This window comes from Schistocerca gregaria, chromosome 2 (assembly GCF_023897955.1).
Source record: "Schistocerca gregaria isolate iqSchGreg1 chromosome 2, iqSchGreg1.2, whole genome shotgun sequence".
NCBI classification, from domain to species: Eukaryota; Metazoa; Arthropoda; class Insecta; order Orthoptera; family Acrididae; genus Schistocerca; species Schistocerca gregaria.
Genome location: NC_064921.1, coordinates 923,111,224 through 923,130,225, shown reverse-complemented (window position 1 = coordinate 923,130,225; position 19,002 = coordinate 923,111,224). Strand labels below are relative to the sequence as shown.

Sequence of the window (19,002 nt, the reverse complement as noted above, 5' to 3'; positions counted from 1 at the left end):
GACGGTCAGCGTGGCTCGAGGCTGCTCTGTGTAGGCTAGCAACCCAATGGTCAGTTGGTGCCTTTTCGCGGATGCGAGAAAGGCGATGTCAGTGAAGAGGCAGACAGGGGCCTTAACAATACAGGAGGAGCACTAGCAAGTTGCTCCAGTGACCGACAGCGGTATTTTCAGCGGTCGAGTAATGAAACATAAACTACTGGCCATTAAAATTGCTACACCACGAAGATGACGTACTACAGACGCGACCTTTAACCGACAGGAAGAAGATGCTGTGATATGCTAATGATTAGCTTTTCAGAGCACTCACACAAGGTTGGCGCCGGTGGCGACATCTACAATGTGCTGATATGAGAAAAGTTTCCAACCGATTTTTCATACACAAACAGCAGTTGGCAGGCGTTGCCTGGTGAAACGTTGTTGTCATGCCTCGTGAAAGGAGGAGAAATGCCTACCATCACGTTTCCGACTTTCAAAAAGGTCGGATTGTAGCCCATGGCAAGTATGGTTTATCGTATCGCGACAATGCTGCTCGCGTTGGTCGAGATCCAATGACTGTTAGCATAATATGGAATTGGTGGGTTCAGGAGGGTAATACGGAACGCAGTGCTGGATCCCAAAGGCCTCGTATCACTAACAGTCGAGATGACAGGCATGTTATCCACATGGCTGTAACGGATCGTGCAGCCACGTCTCCATCCCTGAGTCAACAGATGGGGACGTTTGGAAGACAACAATCATCTGCACGAACAGTTCGACGACGTTTGCAGCAACATGGACTATCAGCTCGGAGACCTTGCCTGTGGTTATCCTTGATGCTACATCACAGACAGGAGAGCCTGCGATGGTGTACTCAACGACGAACCTGGGTGCACGAATGGCAAAACGTCATATTTTAGGATGAACTCAGACTTTGTTTATAACATCATGATGGTGGCATCCGTGTTTGGCGACATCGCGGTGAACGCACATTGGAAGCGCGTATTCGTCATCGCCACACTGGCGTGTCACGCGGCATGATGGTATTGGGAGCCATTGGTTACAAGTCTCGGTCACCTCTTGTTGGCATAGACGGTACTTTGAACAGTGGACATTACATTTCAGATGTGTTATGGCCCGTGGCTCTACCCTTCATTCGATCCCTGCGAAACCCTACATTTCAGCAGGATAATGCACGATCGCATGTTGCAGGTCCTGTACGGGCCTTTCTGGATACAGAAAATGTTCGACTGTTGCCCTGGCCAGCACATTCTGCAGATCTCTCACCAGTTGAAAACGTCTGGTCAATGGTGGCTGAGCACCTGGCTCGTCACAATACGCCAGTTACTACTCTTGATGAACTGTGGTATCGTGTTGAAGTTGCATTGGCAGGTGTACCTGTACTTGCCATCCAAGCTGTGTTTGACTCAATGCCCAGGCGTATCAAGGCCTTTATAACAGCCAGAGGTGGTTGTTCTGGGTACTGATTTCTCAGGATCTATGAGTCCATATTGCGTGAAAATGTAATCACATGTAAGTTCTAGTACAATATATTGGTCCAATGAATACCCGTTTATCATCTGCAATTCATCTTGGTGTAGCTATTTTAATGACGAGTAAAGTAGTTTACAGTCAAAAGTATAGGCTATGCATTCAATGTCACAAAATACCAGTAATATTGCATATGGAAGATCCATATGTAAAGTACGGCTTTACGTGGCTATTTTGTGGACGCGCTGGGCGTGTGGTTGTTACCTCCAAGCGAAAGCCATATGGAAAATTATGTTATTGTTATACTGTTGTGAGCGTCATTGGTAGTGTACATGTGACTGCACAGAAAACTATCTTGTGACTGTTGCACAGTAGGGGTAATTAATTATGTGTGTGACATTGCACAGATAATCGTAATTTCAAGGTTTGCATGGATATTACTCTAGTGAACTGATGGGAGTGTAGTTTTGGTGAGTAGTTGGTGTGGTCATGGATCCAGATTTAGCTGCCTGCTAATACAACTGAGTCCTAACTATTCCATAGACTTCTAAGTGGTTAATTGTAGAAGCCATAATCGTTTGCGATTTTGGTGTCCGTGGCCTTATATTGTGGGTGCAAAAGATAAGTAACAAAAACTTAAAGTGTAGCAGGCAATAGGTGTTTTTCTTTTGAAACTAGTGTTGGATGTCTTCCGTTTTTCGAAGTCGATAAACGTGACGTTCCCTTTCACACGTGTTTAGTTTTGTGTAAAGATCTGAATACTGTTGCGCCAACATTGATGAAGCGAATGAGCTGCTGGCCAACTGTAAGAAAGCAAGCAATTGCTGTTGGAGCTACTTTGACAGCAATTCGACCAAGTAATTTCTCCAACCACTAATACCAACCGTATCAGCTGATGAAGGACCAGTCAAAGAAATTGCCGAAGTTGAGGCTTCTCTGAAAGAGATGAAGAGAGGGAAGCCCAATGTCCCGATGACATACCAGCAGAATTATTGTGTTCTCAGCAATGGAGTGTGGTAGGTTGGACAACATATCATTTCAGTCAGATCGTCAGAGAAGGTAGAATACCAAGTGATTGGCAGCCGAGCATAACTGAAACCGTCTTCGAAAAGAGAGGAAGCCTTGCTGAGTGTTCTAATTACCGCCCGATCAGATTACTGAGCCACACGATGAAGATCCTGGAACGCGTTTGTGACACCAATAACGTTCTTCGCCTCTCTACGTGATTGTTTGTAGGCATTCGTACGGCATCATTAAAATCGTCCATCTGAAACCTCATATCCTTAGTGATCCTACGTCGTCCTCGTTTCGTAGTTTCGTCAATAGAGCGCGCCGCTTCATCAACAGAGATCTTAAATTTAGTCCAGCTACTTCTACTGTGGTAATTGGATGGCTGTAATATCTGACATAATGTCAGCCTCCTTCTCCTTGAAGCGCCACCATTTGATTTTTGATGGTCTATCTCTGGCAGAGTACCAAGATGTTGGTAGGTTGATTCTAAGCTTACTATGACTGGTCGGTGTTGCGTTGCGATGATTTCATATGGAATAGCTTTCTTGTCTAATACATCTTAGAGGTTCTGATGTCTTACTAGGACATAATGAATCTGAGTCACGTTTGACCCACTAAAATACATGTTTATGTGAGTTTCACGATTTTTGAACCAAGTGTTCTTGACGACCAAATTATGATTTTCTATATACTCGACGATTCGCTGGCCTTCACCGTTCTTCTCTCCATGTCTACATCCACCGCTGAAGTCATGATCTTCTTTTCTTTGTCCGACATGTCTATTCAGGTCACTAGAGACGGTAAGAAGTCGTCTGATGGGAGTTCAACAGCCTTCTCGTCAAACAGTGCTAGGTAGGCATCTTTGGTTTCTGCGCTCAGGCCACTTGATGGGGCATAGATACTGGGTGATCAAAAAGTCAATATAAATTTGAAAACTGAATTAATCATGGAATAATGTAGATGGAGAGGTACAAATTGACACACATGTTTGGAATGATGTGGGGTTTTGTTAGAACCCAAAAAATACAAAAGTTCAAAAAATGTCCGACAGGTGGCGCTTCATCTGATCAGAATAGCAATAATTAGCATAACAAAGTAAAGATGATGTTCTTTACAGTAAATGCTCAATGTGTCCACCATCATTCCCCAACAATAGCAGTAGTCGAGTAATGATGTTGTGAACAGCACTGTAAAGCATGTCCAGAGTTATGGTGAGGCATTGACATCGGATGTTGTCTTTCAGCATCCCTAGAGATGTCGGTCGATCACGATACACTTGCGACTTCAGGTAACCGCAAAGCCAATAATCGCACGGACTGAGGTCCGGGGACCTGGGAGGCATGACGAAAGTGGCGGCTGAGCACAAGGTCAACACTAAACGACGCTCGCGTGAGATCTTTCACGCGTCTAGCGATATAGGGTGGAGCGCCATCCTGCATAACCATAGTACGTTCCAGCAGGTGTTCATCAGGCAGGCTGGGAATGATGCGATTCTGTAACATATCGTCGCACCTCTCACACGTCATGGTAGCAGTTACAAAAGCTGAATCATGCATTTCGTCGAAGAAAAAGGGCCCGAAAAGGGTAGACGTAAATCCAACCCATACCGTGACTTTCCACGTCGTGCAATGCGGTTTCTACTGCAGTCCTAGGAGTTTCGTCCGTCCACAATACGTTACTCAACCAATCGTCATCTTCCGCCGTCTTTTGAAACTCTCACACCGCAAATGCCCTCACTAAATCGCCGATGGATTTTGTACAGATAACATCAGAGTGTGTGCCTAAGCGCCAACCAAACAGTAGTGTATGGAATTCCGGTGTGATGTGCGACCGCACGAGCGCTGACTTCCCCTTGCATAGACCAACCCACTACAGACTTCATTTCTTCCTGAACTGTCTCAGCAGCATTACGCCTTGCGCTCGGTCGGCCACTACGGGGTCTATCGTCTAAACAACCCGTAGCTTCGAACTTCGAAATCATTCTCGCCACAGCTGCATTTGTCAACGGACGTTTACCCATTCGAATCCCCTTCCTATGGCGATAGGAACTGAACTGAACTAGCACATTCCCCGTTCTGATAATACAGCTTCACTAAAAGAGCCTTTTCAGGTAACGTCAACATATTGCGACTGCTGGCTCATCTGATTCTCTCTCTTTTTTTTTCTTTATTGTTATTTTAAACACCTAGTACAAAGGTGGGCTATCAGCAGCATAGTACGCTGCTCTTCAGCCACGAGTGGCACAATATAAGACATAAAGTAGGTACAGATGATACAATACAAATGGCGGGTAAAAACCTGTAGACAGAAAAACACTATACACGAAGCCGTTCACGCTGGGCAAGAAAAAACACTGAAACCTGTTGACACGGCGCACAAAACACAGACGACTGCGACGGCACAGGCGAACGTTGGGGCGTGACGGCGAAAGAACACTAAACACAAACACAAAGGCACACACGCGAGACACTGACGGCGTTGATCTCTGGCGCGCGAATGTCCACTGAGCGTGTACGAGTCGGGGACCTGCCAAGAGAGGAGGAGGGGGTGGGAGAGAGAGAGGAGAGACCAGAGATGCCATGGGCACGGGAGATAGTGGGGAGGAAGGAAGGGAGATGGGGGGATAGGGGAAGCCAGGGGGAAGAGGAGGAAGGGGGGATGGATGGAAAAGGAGAGAGAGATGGGCAGGAGGGTGCCCAAAGGAAAAAACACCAGAAGTGGGAGGGTAGGATCTAAGTTGATAGGAGGGGTAGATGGAGGGGAGGAGGGCATCACCAGGGAGGGGGAGCTGGCGGAAGCCACGTTGGGAGAGGATTCTCTCTCTCATTATAGCTCCTTTTATACACGATTGTTATGCGCAGTCACTGACGTTTTGCTGTCTAGCGCCATCTGTCAGACATTTTGTGACTTTTTTTGTTTTAATTAAAACCCCATGTCATTCCATGCATGTGTGCCAATTTTTACCTCTCTATCGACATTATTCCGTGGTTTATTAAGATTTCAAATTTATACTGACTTTTTGATCATCCAGTACTTAAGAAGTAGCTTGTTTGTCTATCTGCAGTGTGGACAATTTTCATAAGGAGATCATCGTAACGCTGCACCTCAGAGACTGAACCATGGAATTTCGCTGATGTGATAATACCGACACCGTCAGTTGTTCTGCAGGTTCTGTTGTACAGCAGTTTATAACCACAATCAGTGTCATATGACTTATGTTGACGCAACCTTTCTTCTTGGACTGGACAAATGGCGATGAGCCTCCTTTCGAATCCGTAGTTCACTGCATCGTCCAGTCACAGTCCCGACGTTCAGTGATGAGAGACAGAAGGTATGAGATCGCTTATTTAGCCTTCGCCGCTCTTGCGATGGTTGTGTTGTTGTTGTGGTCTTCAGTCCTGACACTGGTTTGATGCAGCTCTCCATGGAAGCTGCTTCATCTCCCAGTACCTGCTGCAACCTACATCCTTCTGAATCTGTTTAGTGTATTCATCTCTTGGTCTCCCTCCACGATTTGTACCCTTCACATTGCCCTCTAACACTAAATTGGTGCTCTCTTGATGCCTCAGAAATGCCTCACCAACCGATCCCTTCTCCTAGTTACGTTGTGCCACAAATTTCTCTTCTCTCCAATTCTATTCAATACCTCATTAGTTATGTGATCTACCCACCTAATCTTGAGCATTCTTCTGTAGCACCACATTTCGAAAGCTTATATTCTCTTCTCATCCAAACTATTTATTGTACACGTTTCACTTCCATACATGGCTACACTCCATACAAATACTTTCAGAAAGGACTTCCTGGCACGTAAATCTATACTTGAAGTTAACAAACTTCTCTTCTTCACAAATGCTTTCCTTGCCATTGCCAGTCTACATTTTATACCCTCTCTACTTCGACCACCCTCAGTTATTTTGCTCTCCAAACAGCAATACTCATTTACTACTTTAAGCCTCTCATTTCCTAATCTTTTCCCGCAGCGTCACGCGATTTCATTCGACTACATTCCATTACCCTCGTTTTGCTTCTGTTTATGTTCATCTTATATCCTCCTTCCAAGACACTGTCCATTCCGTTCAACTGCTCTTCCAGGTCCTTTGCTGTCTCTGACGGAATTACAATGTCTTCTCCATGGATTTTAATTCCTCCTCCGATTTTTTCTTTTGTTTCCTTCACTGCTTGCTCAATATACAGATTGAATAACATCAAGGATAGGCTACAACCCTGTCTCACTCCCTTCCCAACTACTGGATCCCTTTCATGTCCCTCGACTCTTATAACTGACATCTGGTATCTGTGCGACTTGTAAATAGCCTTTCGCTCTCTGTATTTTATCCCTGCCACCATCAGAATTTGAAAGAGAGTATTCCAGTCAACATTGTCAAAAGCTTTCTCAAAGTCTACAAATGCTAGAAACATAGGTTTGCCTTTCCTTAATCTATTTTCTAAGATAAGTCGTTGGGTCAGTTTTGCCTCACGTGTTCCAACATTTCTATGGAATCCAAACTGATCTTCCCCGAGGTGGGCTTCTACCAGTTTTTCCATTCGTCTGTAAAGAATTCATGTTAATATATTGGAGCCATGGCTTATTAAACTGATAGTTCGGTAAATTTCATATCTGTCAACACCTGCTTTCTTTGAGATTGGAATTATTATATTCTTTTTGAAGTCTGAGGCTATTTCGACTGTCTCATAAATCTTGGTCACCACATGGTAGAGTTTTGTCAGGACTGTTTCTGCCAAGGCCGCCAGTAGTTCTAATGCAATGTTGTCTACTCCCGGGGCCTTGTTTCGACTCAGGTCTTTCAGTGCTCTGTCAAACCCTTCACGCAGTGTCATATCTACTGTTTCATCTTCATCTACATCTTTTCCATTCCTATAATACTGTACTCAAGACCATCGCCGTTGCGATGGTAACCCTTGCGTATTGGCCACGCTGACTGGGCTCTGCCAAAATGTGTCGCTTTCAGGGGACGCCCCAACCATGCTACCGAATCCTTGGGACAGCATTTCCATAAAGATGTGAAAGTGGTTTTACGGCCGGATTGTCATAAAGCTTGTCGCCAAGCAGTTTAAAAGCTGTTGCAAGCATGACCTTAGGCCGCTTCTGACATGGGGAACTGACGCCTTTCGTAGCCGCTCCTCTAAAGAACAGACATTACTTTTTTTTCTTTTTCTTTCTTTAAATTATTTCCCAACCCGCACTGTACCGGTTGTCTCCATCTCGGTTGTAGTTACCATTTAGGACTTCTCTTTTGGTCAAAGATGGTTCAACCGCCCTTTCGCATCATTGAGATGTAAAAGGCTGCCCTGTTCCATGTTCCAAGCCGTTGAACATGGAGCCTGAGAAGTAGAGGTTAGAATGTACGAAGACATGTTATTCATCGAAACCCATCATCATTGGGGCCGTAAAGAACAAAAGGAGTCCAAGGATGGCCAGGAACGAAAGATAAAAAGAGGAGAGGCAGGCATAAGTAAGCGGAAGCTACTCGAGACTCAGCTCGGTACCCTGTGTCGTCAAACACTTATTCACTAGATGTAAACCCCAGGGGGAAATGACAATTAGTGTTTATGTCGCTGTTACCTTCACGGTCACGCAGATGAATTAACTATCAGTTTTCATACTATTTAATACTTAATTAATTGTACTCAATTAATAGTTATCACTAGTTAGCCTAATATACTATGCTTCCCAATTTTATTTCACAGTTAACGTCAGTGTCAAAAGTTTTAATTTCGATGGGAGTATGTATGAATACAATATCACTGACGCACAAAGTGTGCAGTAGCGCGCACGGCAAACAACGAGTTAGTTAGTGTTGAACTGTAGTGAGCAAGAGAGCCCACGCAAAGTGGCGGTTCTCTTGTTTGAGGTAACATCACACAGTATCGCAAAATCATGTGTAATGTGATACGTTTATGTGACGGAAAGTGATTTTATATTAATAAACATGCATTCAAAGTGAATGTATTGAAATAATCTCGTAGTTGAGGGAACCTAGTTCACCATAGTTAGTGTTAATTAATAAAAAAGCACAGTATTACAATTAACTGGAGGGTTATTATACATCATCTTGGTTGTAATGAAGACTGTATCGTAAGCAGGAGAATGTTCCTACTATCATCATTTTCGTTGGAGCTTTCTTTCATATGCTCTCCTCGGAAATTTATTCTTTGCTTTGTGACGCTACATTCAAGTGCACAAAATTAACTATTAGTAATATGTAATTACAAATGAAAATTTTTGCTATGATTTCCAAGTGAGTACCAGATTCATTACACTGCATGTTCAGAATATCAGAACGTCTTGTACTATTATAATTTCATGTCATTGTATCTCCTCCTCCCCCCCCCCCCTTTTTCCTTCGACCAAACATTGACTCCGCTTCAGTGGTTTTCATTGGTTTCACATACTCGTTTCTCGTTTATCTCGAAAACAGAGAATACTATGACATGTCAATTTCTCTTAGTGTCAAAAACGATCTGCATTGCCAAATACTTCTCATAACCTCTGTAGGTGATATTTATCGACTTAAAACAGTGTCCAAGATAAGTTATGTGATCGAAAGGCAAATCAACGCATAGAGTTTTGTACTGATGGCTGTCAGCGGCAAAAAATTAAATATTATGGTTAACCACTAAGCTCAATCTTCGAACAAAGCGCTCATATAAATTTTATGTTTGTATCTGGCGCTACACGTGAAATAAGAGAAGTATATATGTTGTAGAATTCTCAGTTACAGTCACTTGAATTATGAAAATGTTAATGTAAACAACGGTTACATTATTTAAGGCCGATTCTCTGTTGGTGGTTACAACTGAAAATTTCATTGAAAAATTGCGTTAGTTTGTCTGTGAAGTTTAAGATGTTGCATTATTGTGATGGATGGCTCTACATTTTCTAGCTTCGCAGTTTTGGCAATGTAATGGTGTATTACTTTCCTAATATTTATTATATTGCGAATTAGAATTTTTGCCTGACTCAATTCAGGTGCAAGAATATTTTTAGTCCAAAAGAGGGCGTAGTGTGTGTTGAAATTGTTCGTGTAGCTACATGTAAGATGCTGACCTATAACACGAATATTTGTAGCTCATGCTATTTAACTTATTCAAATGAATGATAGCAAATAATGGAAGTGATCGGTATGTGACGAAAACAATTCTTTTCTGTTGTTGAGTAATTTATATACAACTCTGCAGCACAACACTGAAGACACTTTTGGACAACTTATATGCCATCAGAGACAAACAGCGTGTTATTGAGACAAAGTAGACGGTATTTCTACCTTTTCATTTCAACATTTTCATTTCACTGCTGTAATATCTGAGGGCCTTTGAAATGTGACACTAAAATAAGTATAACTTACAATATACAAGTTTTGAAATGAAGATATAACATTTTTAGCATTTACAAGGGAAATAAAAGGGAAAATAGGGTTAGGTGTGAATTGCATTAAGTAAAACGTTATCGATGTGTAGGTGTATTGGTGTATTGTGCAGATGAAGGTTAAAGAATCTGAGTAAGGCAGTAAACGTTGAAGGGCAGCATCAAATTAATAAAAAGAACATAAGCTGCTTTTGACACGGTTTACAGCAGCTAAGGGTTAATATGCCAATATTGTTGGTCTGTTATACATATAAGAGTTGCTATTTAACACAGTAATTTCAATTTTGTTATTTTTCTAGATATGAGCCTCCCATAGACACCGTGGTTGACTTGCATGACAGTGGGCTGCAATGGGCACAAATCGACAGTGCGTTCATCAATTCGCTCAGAGAACTTACAGATCAAGTCTACCTGGACCTGATAGAGCGTTTCCGAGTTCTCACACCAGACGTCCTGCGTTCTCGAGTCACCACACGAGACCTGGCGTTTATCGTCGAGAGACTTCCGGGAGGTATGATCTACTTATCGTAGTTTCCTGCTGGTTGAGTCACCATAAAATGTAAAATAGGATATTCCACATATTTTGTAATTCGTATTGATAAACTAGCCGAGGTTTCCTACGTTCTATTCCCTTATCTCTTAAGTACATATTTTATGGTTATGGGAAATGGTTGTCATTGTCATTCCTGCCGAGGTGACTAATGGTAATTATCTGGTAAACATCTTGTGGTCGAAGCTCTTGTCTCTTCCACATACGCTTCCTAATATGTAAGAAGGAATTATAGTTCCCCTTGAAGAACAATAACAAGAAGAACTGTATGAGAATCATATTCACATTTGAAAATGCGGCTAAACTTTGGCTACTCTGTGCATTGGTAACAATAAAAATTTGTGCTGGGCTTGAGATCGAACCCGGATCTTCCGCTTGACGTGAGGGGTAGCCTTGACAGCATCTCCTACCCCCAAGTACGCTGCCTACACCGATCCTGCCTTCCATATCTTACCGCTTTTGTCTACATCCTAAACTTGCGCAGGTACTGTGAGTCCTGTAATGGACGAAACGTAATGATTAAAGTCAAAGCCCAGTTATTAGGCATGAAACAGAAAATTGCAGAGCCTACGTTGTTAGAACTACATGGACACAGCAATATAGCAAGAAAAACTGTTTTTCCTCTGGGCAGAACCATTTATCGCTGTTACATAATTATCTGGTAAACATTTAAATTCTCCTTTGTTATTGTGACGAGTTGCACGACTGCAAATAACAGGTAGCAATAACAGCAGCTCTCCTGGCTACAGATTTTATTTAAAAAACACTACCACTTTTGGCCTCACACACGGCCAATGTTAGATGACGTCAAATACATCTATTCATACAAAAGTAGCTGCATTTGAAGTGATTTGAAAATGTCCCTGTGTGAGACCGAAACCAGGCGTACTTTAAATGAAATATTCTTGCAACTGTAGCTGGTTTTCTTGCAGGCAGAAATTACTGAATAACTTAAGATTGCTGTAAACCTTTATACTAAAAGAGGTGTACAGGAACGTCAATGGCATATATTCCCTTTTGTATCTGTGATGTTAGTACCTGTAGTGCAATCACAAAAGTCGAGTATCTACTTCGTGTAGGGAACAATTGTATTTAAACGCTTTTTTGTAGTAACCCTGTTGTGAGAGTTTCATTCCAATGTACACACAGCTTTCAGCTAGTAGCTGTAAAGTTCTTTTGGTTTTGAGCGGTTTAAAACTTCTGAAGGACAAGTATGTGAAAAATATACTTCAAATATCGCTCTATTTCTCTTGAAAATGTGAAGGCCCGTGGTAAAACGCAGTTACAGGCGGAAACATATAGGAAATGCAAGATGTAGAAATAACCTCGATTGTTGGAAAGAGAAGTGTGTCGGGATCCGTGCTGTTCTTGCTGAATACTAATGACCTTGCAGACAATATTAATAGTAAACTCAGACTTTTGGCGGATACTGTCTATGAGGAATTGCTATTATTACATGTAGCCAGAGCTTGACAAGATTTCAAAGTGGTCCGAAGACTGGCGACTTGCTTTACATGTTCAGAAATGTAAAACTGTGTACTTCACAAAACTACAAAGAAACGCAGTAGCTTATGACGGTAATATCAATATGTCACAGATGACACCGGTCGACTTATATAAATACCTGTGTGTTATGCTTAGTGGGGATTCAGAATGCAGTGATCTCAAAGGCTCCATACTGAGTAAAGCAGGTGGAAGGCTTTGCTTTATTGCTGATGTTAGGGAAATTCAGTCAATATACAAAGGCCACTAGAATGAGACTTTCACTCTGCAGCGGAGTGTGCGCTGATATGAAATTTCCTGGCAGATTAAAACTGTGTGCCCGACCGAGACTCGAACTCGGGACCTTTGCCTTTCGCGGGCAAGTGCTCTACCAACTGAGCTACCGAAGCACGACTCACGTCCGGTACTCACAGCTTTTACTTCTGCCAGTATCCGTCTCCTACCTTCCAAACTTTACAGAAGCTCTTCTGCGAACCCTGCAGAACTAGCATTCCTGAAAGAAAGGATATTGCGGAGACATGGCTTAGCCACAGCCTGGGGGATGTTTCCAGAATGAGATTTTCACTCTGCAGCGGAGTGTGCGCTGATATGAAACTTCCTGGCAGATTAAAACTGTGTGCCCGACCGAGACTCGAACCCGGGACCTTTGCCTTTCGCGGGCAAGTGCTCTACCAACTGTTTGTAAATTACTCGTGCTAACAAGTCCTAGAAAACAGCTCGAGTGTGTGGGACCTATGAGAAATAGAACTAGCAAGTGATATTAAACCAAGACAGACAAGGGTAGCACAAATGGTCACAGGTATGATTGACCCATAGGATAGTGTCACAGGACTGAAATAGCAGTTTCTTGAAGAGAGACGTAAAGTATCCAGAGAAAGCCCATTTACAAAGTATCAAGAACCAGCTTTAAATGATGAAGCTAAGATTACATTACAGCACGCTGCGTATTGTGCTCTAATGCGCCGTAAGGAAAGAATTAGATTTATTTTAGCGCGCATGGAGACATTTAAATAACCATTCATCCCGCGCTCCATATTTGAATGAAACAGGAGAAAGTCGTAATAACTGGAACGATAAGACGTACACTCTCCTACGCATTTCACAATGGTTTGCACAGCGCGGATATGGATGTTAACGTAGATGTGGAATCCTAAGATTCAGTGTGTGAAGTAAATGATGTTATGACATGTTATAGGAAGCCGTATTCCACCAGTTACGTGAAGAACTAAAAATGACAAAGCTATGTACAACGGCAGAGAGGGCATCTGTTGAATGTAAACTGCAAGTGAATACGTAAATTGCTTTTATGGACCAATTATTCACTTTGTATGAGATATGGGTTCACCTATGCGCATTATGAAGTAAACGGGAATCATAACGGTAGATCAAAGTAGATGGCCCTGCAGTAAAGAAAGGCTAAGCAGGTTTTATCTGTGAAATTTATTATGGAGAGGGAGACATAACCTTGTTTGCCGTTTTTAGAGGTCTTCGTGCAATGCGAGAACAATGGTACAAGTGGACACTTGACATTTCGAAAGTCCACTTACACAGAGCTTTATTTACAGGAAACCATCTTCCATTATCCGGCACAAGTAGTCGGTGTTCCGAATACCTTGATCCACCAAGCCCATGCCATCTCGGACGTCGATAATATGCAACAGGAATTATAACTGTGGTGTCACCGCCAAACACCACACTTGCTAGATGGTAGCCTTTAAATCGGCCGCGGTCCGGCAGTATACGTCGGACCGGCGTGTCGCCACTATCAGTGATTGCAGACCGAGCGCCGGTACACGGAAGATCTAGAGAGACTTCCTAGCACTCGCCCCAGTTGTACAGCCGACTTTGCTAGAGGTGGTTCACTGACTTCTACGCTCTCATTTGCCGAGAAGATAGTTAGCATAGCCTTCAGCTACGTTATTTGCTACGACCTAGCAAAGCGCCATTATCAGTTACTATTGATATTGAGAATCATGTACCGTCCAGACCGACGTTCGTCATTAATGGATTAAAGTTCAGTATTCCACCAGCTACGTCCGTTTTTCTAAATTCATATTTCCTTGTCCTGTTCCAGACCTTATGCCAGCCTGCGTGAGCTTAATCGCGTGCCTTTCGGCCTCCTCTAGTAACACGGTGTTGGCTCTCCTGCCCACCAACAACAATAACAACTGTTCCTCGACAGTGTATTTTCGTCACGCTAAGTACAGAAAACTCAGCAGACGTAAAAATGCCAGAACAAGGACGAGGATGAGGTTTTCAAACTGAGAGTTTATTTACCATATTTAGGAACTCTTCCACCGAGGCTTGTACGGTATTAAGGAGGCGTAATGTGAAAGTGATATTTCCCCCTCCGTCTAAGGTCTCGGTGCATCAGGGGTATGTCGTAGACGACAGAGTTCCGGAAGACAGGTGTACGTACATACGATTTCGTGTGACTGCAGCAAATCAACTACACTACACGTGTTTCTGTAATCCGTGTACAATCGAATTTTTGGTTGTAGTATTCCGGTTTGTGTAATCTTTTCTGGTACTCTACCTTATTGCAGTATTTTGCTATTATTCCAGATCTGAAAATGACTGTGTAATCGGCGGAAACTAGTCACCATTTAATATTATTCCTCATGACCTTTCAGATATATTATTTACCTAATTTTACCTTAACGTCAAACTTTTAGATCCTTTGTCTCCATCCTGACTATGTCTCAATTAACAGCTTTATGTGTTTAGTTGGGCAAAGCATGTGAAAAACCGACGATAATGATTCAGTGGTCTTCTTATGTTGTAACCTCCCCACAAAATACACTCCTGGAAATGGAAAAAAGAACACGTTGACACCGGTGTGTCAGACCCACCATACTTGCTCCGGACACTGCGAGAGGGCTGTACAAGCAATGATCACACGCACGGCACAGCGGACACACCAGGAACCGCGGTGTTGGCCGTCGAATGGCGCAAGCTGCGCCGCATTTGTGCACCGCCGCCGTCAGTGTCAGCCAGTTTGCCGTGGCATACGGAGCTGCATCGCAGTCTTTAACACTGGTAGCATGCCGCGACAGCGTGGACGTGAACCGTATGTGCAGTTGACGGACTTTGAGCGAGGGCGTATAGTGGGCATGTTGCTCCTGGGGTATCGGCGAGGACCATTCGCAACCGTCTCCATGAAGCTGGGCTACGGTCCCGCACACCGTTAGGCCGTCTTCCGCTCACGCCCCAACATCGTGCAGCCCGCCTCCAGTGGTGTCGCGTCAGGCGTGAATGGAGGGACGAATGGAGACGTGTCGTCTTCAGCGATGAGAGTCGCTTCTGCCTTGGTGCCAATGATGGTCATATGCGTGTTTGGCTCCGTGCAGGTGAGCGCCACAATCAGGACTGCATACCACCAAGGCACACAGGGCAAACACCCGGCATCATGGTGTGGGGAGCGATCTACTACACTGGCCGTACACCTCTGGTGATCGTCGAGGGGACACTGAATAGTGCACGGTACATCCAAACCGTCATCGACCCCATCGTTCTACCATTCCTAGACCGGCAAGGGAACTTGCTGTTCCAACAGGACAATGCACGTCCGCATGTATCCCGTGCCACCCAACGTGCTCTAAAAGGTGTAAGTCAACTACCCTGGCCAGCAAGATCTCCGGATCTGTCCGCCATTGAGCATGTTTGGGACTGGATGAAGCGTCGTCTCACGCCGTCTGCACGTCCAGCAAGAACGCTGGTCCAACTGTGGCGCCAGGTGGAAATGGCATGGCAAGCCGTTCCACAGGACTACATCCAGCATCTCTACGATCGTCTCCATGGGAGAATAGCAGCCTGCATTGCTGCGAAAGGTGGATATACACTGTACTAGTGCCGACATTCCGCATGCTCTGTTGCCTGTGTCTATGTGCCTGTGGTTCTGTCAGTGTGATCGTGTGATGTATCTGACCCCAGGAATGTGTCAATAAAGTTTCCCCTTCCTGGGACAATGAATTCACGGTGTTCTTATTTCAATTTCCAGGAGTGTAATTTCCGTAACCTCCCAACAGTAAGAAATATAATTATTTATAGCATTCAGCGTAACCTCCCACAGATACATTCCGTAACCTACCAATGATACAATGCGACTAATCTCTCAATAAAACTGCGACTCACTTATAACCTTTCAATAATTGACTGTCAATTTAACCTGGTAAATTTTGGACGTCAGCAGTGCTGTGTCATGGCCCTGATACATCATTCTGAATGAACTGAAAAATCTTACCTTAATTAGGTCGCCGGATAAAGCGTATATATCTGCTCCTATAATAAATTTTATCTGGCGCAGCTAAGTGCAATGCTGGCCGATAGATTTGTCTTATATAAAAGGAAACAACTGATTTTTCTTTTCAATAATCGGGTTGACCAAGGATCGGAGAAATTAGTAAATTCTTTAAATTGAAGTGAATGATTGTCGAAAGTTACTTTTTATAAGAAATATTATTATTAAGAGATTTTTTAGAAACATTTACATGGGACTTGATGTAACAATACTACATAGGCGCGAGGCTGCTTTTACCTTATCCTACAACGCTCAGGCTCCGCCATCGCTACACACGACCGGCCCAGCCAACACGATACACCAGACTGCTAGCAACTACTTACTGCTACTGCCACACAGTTCCTACTGCAGTCAACACTACTCTTTGGTCTCAGATTCTGTTATAGCTTACATGTCGCAGGCATCGCGTGAGCAATACATCGAAATTACATCTGCTCGAGTGTGCTAGCAACATATTCTTTAATCATGGACCTCTTACAATGTCTTGCCACATTGCAATGCGTGGAAGATATTAACCACGAAAATCTTCGTCTTGACAATCGATAACGTAACGTAGATTCTCTTGAAACCGCATACAACATTGTTTTTTAGGTCGTCATTCGTCTGACTGGTTTGATGCTGCCCATTACTACGAGTTCCTCTCCTATACCAACCTCTTCACCACAGAGTAGAGCTTGCAGCCAACACAGTCATCCCATTTCACATATTCCAGTAACGGCTTTACCCACTACAGCTCTCTCGGGTAACATGGAAGTTATTCCTTTATGTTTTAACACTTGTCCTGTCGTAGTGTGTCTGGTGCTGTTAATGTTTTTCACAATTTACTCTCCATGCATATTCGTAGGAGAATTTTCTTATTTCTTATATTATCAGTCAATCTAATATTCAAAATCCGTCTATAGCCCCACATTTGAAACTCTTCGATTTACTTTCCCGGTTTTCCCACGGACAATAATGCACTTCAAAAGTGTGTGAATTCCGAAGGGAACAAACTGCTGAGATCATCAGTTCCTAGACTTGCACACTACTGAAACTAACTTATACTAAGAACAACACACACACCCATGCCCGAGGGAGAACTCGAACCTCAGGCGGGAGGGACCGCACAATCCGTGACATGGCGCCTCAAACCAAGCGGCCACTACGCCTGGCAAATAGTGCACTTCCAAACAATACTGTACTCGTAACGTACATTCCCAGAAATTTCTTCTTCAGATTAAAGCAGATGATTTGGCCAGAAATGACACCATTGCCTGAAGTAGTCTGTTGTCTATGTCCTTGTCTCGTCGGTGATACATTATGTCGCTTGGAAGTTATCAGAGTTGATTCACTTTCCAGTGTAGAATACAGGTGTGGTTGGGTTTGAACATATGGTTTTGGAGATACGGTGTGCGGTCGTGGGTTTAAAATACACCAATTGTTTGTGTTTGTGTTTGTTCTCATGCGATCCTGGCAACTAATTTTTTTGTCACCCAGAAAGCGAAGGAAAACATACTGACCGTAGTTCCCAGTCTGCACGGCCACATTCTGGTCCAGCCCACTGAAAGAAATGTTTCTATTCTCCTTCTGCTTAGTGGGATAAGGACTATGATTTTAAATGAAAGTATGAAGTTCTGGTTCATACATACAATGAGTAAAATCTGTCACGTACGACGCTTTGAAATTCACTATATTTAACTGACAGTAACTCTTTCTATCATAAATATCACAACTAGCCTCTACGGTACGTTTCTAACAGTTGTCTTCCGCCCTAATAATCCTCAAATGCATGTTTGAAATTAATTCTCACCACAAAAGTGGAAATAATAGTCACCGTTCACCACGCGGATTTGTAATTATCACGAACGTCACACTAACAGTTACTTTAGCGAAAACTAAGTGATCCAGGACGGTGTACAGATTCCTAAGGAATTATTTCCCAACAGAAAGAGAGAAGTTCACTCTTCAATGTTTCATTTCACAAATGACTTATCCCTAGTTTCCAATGTTCCAAAGAAGGGAAAGGCAGTAACACTACTCGCTACTCATCATAATGAGAGACAAGTGAGTGGTGAAGAAAGTGAACACAAACCCGAAATCATACTGCACTACAACAAAAGCAAAGGTGCTGTAGATAATGGGGACAAAATGACAAGAGAATAAAGTTATGTTACAGGAACGAGGCGGTGGACACTAAGAATCTTCATGGAAATGATAGATATTGCAGCACTGAATGCATATATTCTGTACACTGAAAGATTTCCTGAATGGCAGAAGAATAACCGAAGCCGACGTAAACTCTTCACGACTGAACTGGCATTTGGACTCAGCGAAGGCAACATGGAAGAAAGAGCCAAAAACATCAACGCTCTTCATAAAGCTGTACGAGATACACTAAAAGCTTGTGGTATTGCAATTCCTACAGCAGTGATCCAGACCCTGTGTTCCAAGTTACCAACGCCACAACTATGTTAAGATCGGAAATCAAGATTCTGTCGTGTAACGCGCAAGAAACCTGTTTGTAATATACACAAAGAAGAAACTATTATAGCAAAGTGCATGCAGTGCAAACACGTACTTGACTGAAAAGTTGACAAAAGTCTGGTGTTATTTTACTGCAGTGACTGTTGAGGTACATAGATTATTAATTTTCTGTTCGTTGAGTATTGAAATCAGTGAAAGATGTAAACATTCTTTGTACTTTGCATCTGTGATCTGATTAAATACTTCTAATAAGCTGAAAAGCTGTTTTTCAGTACTAAATAAACCCATTCAATGAAAATAAAGAAATCTGAGAACAAA

General features: G+C 43.0%; 1 protein-coding gene across 1 annotated transcript in view; it reads left to right on the top strand.

Annotated features, from left to right (window-relative positions):
* The window catches only part of LOC126336053 (glutamate receptor ionotropic, kainate glr-3-like), a 95,595-nt gene that overhangs the window by 62,452 nt on the left and 14,141 nt on the right, over positions 1–19,002 (top strand). Inside the window, exon 5 of the mRNA XM_049999533.1 lies at positions 10,168–10,379. Within this exon, the coding sequence (XP_049855490.1) occupies positions 10,168–10,379 (212 nt within the window). The remainder of the gene's footprint in view (positions 1–10,167; positions 10,380–19,002) is intronic.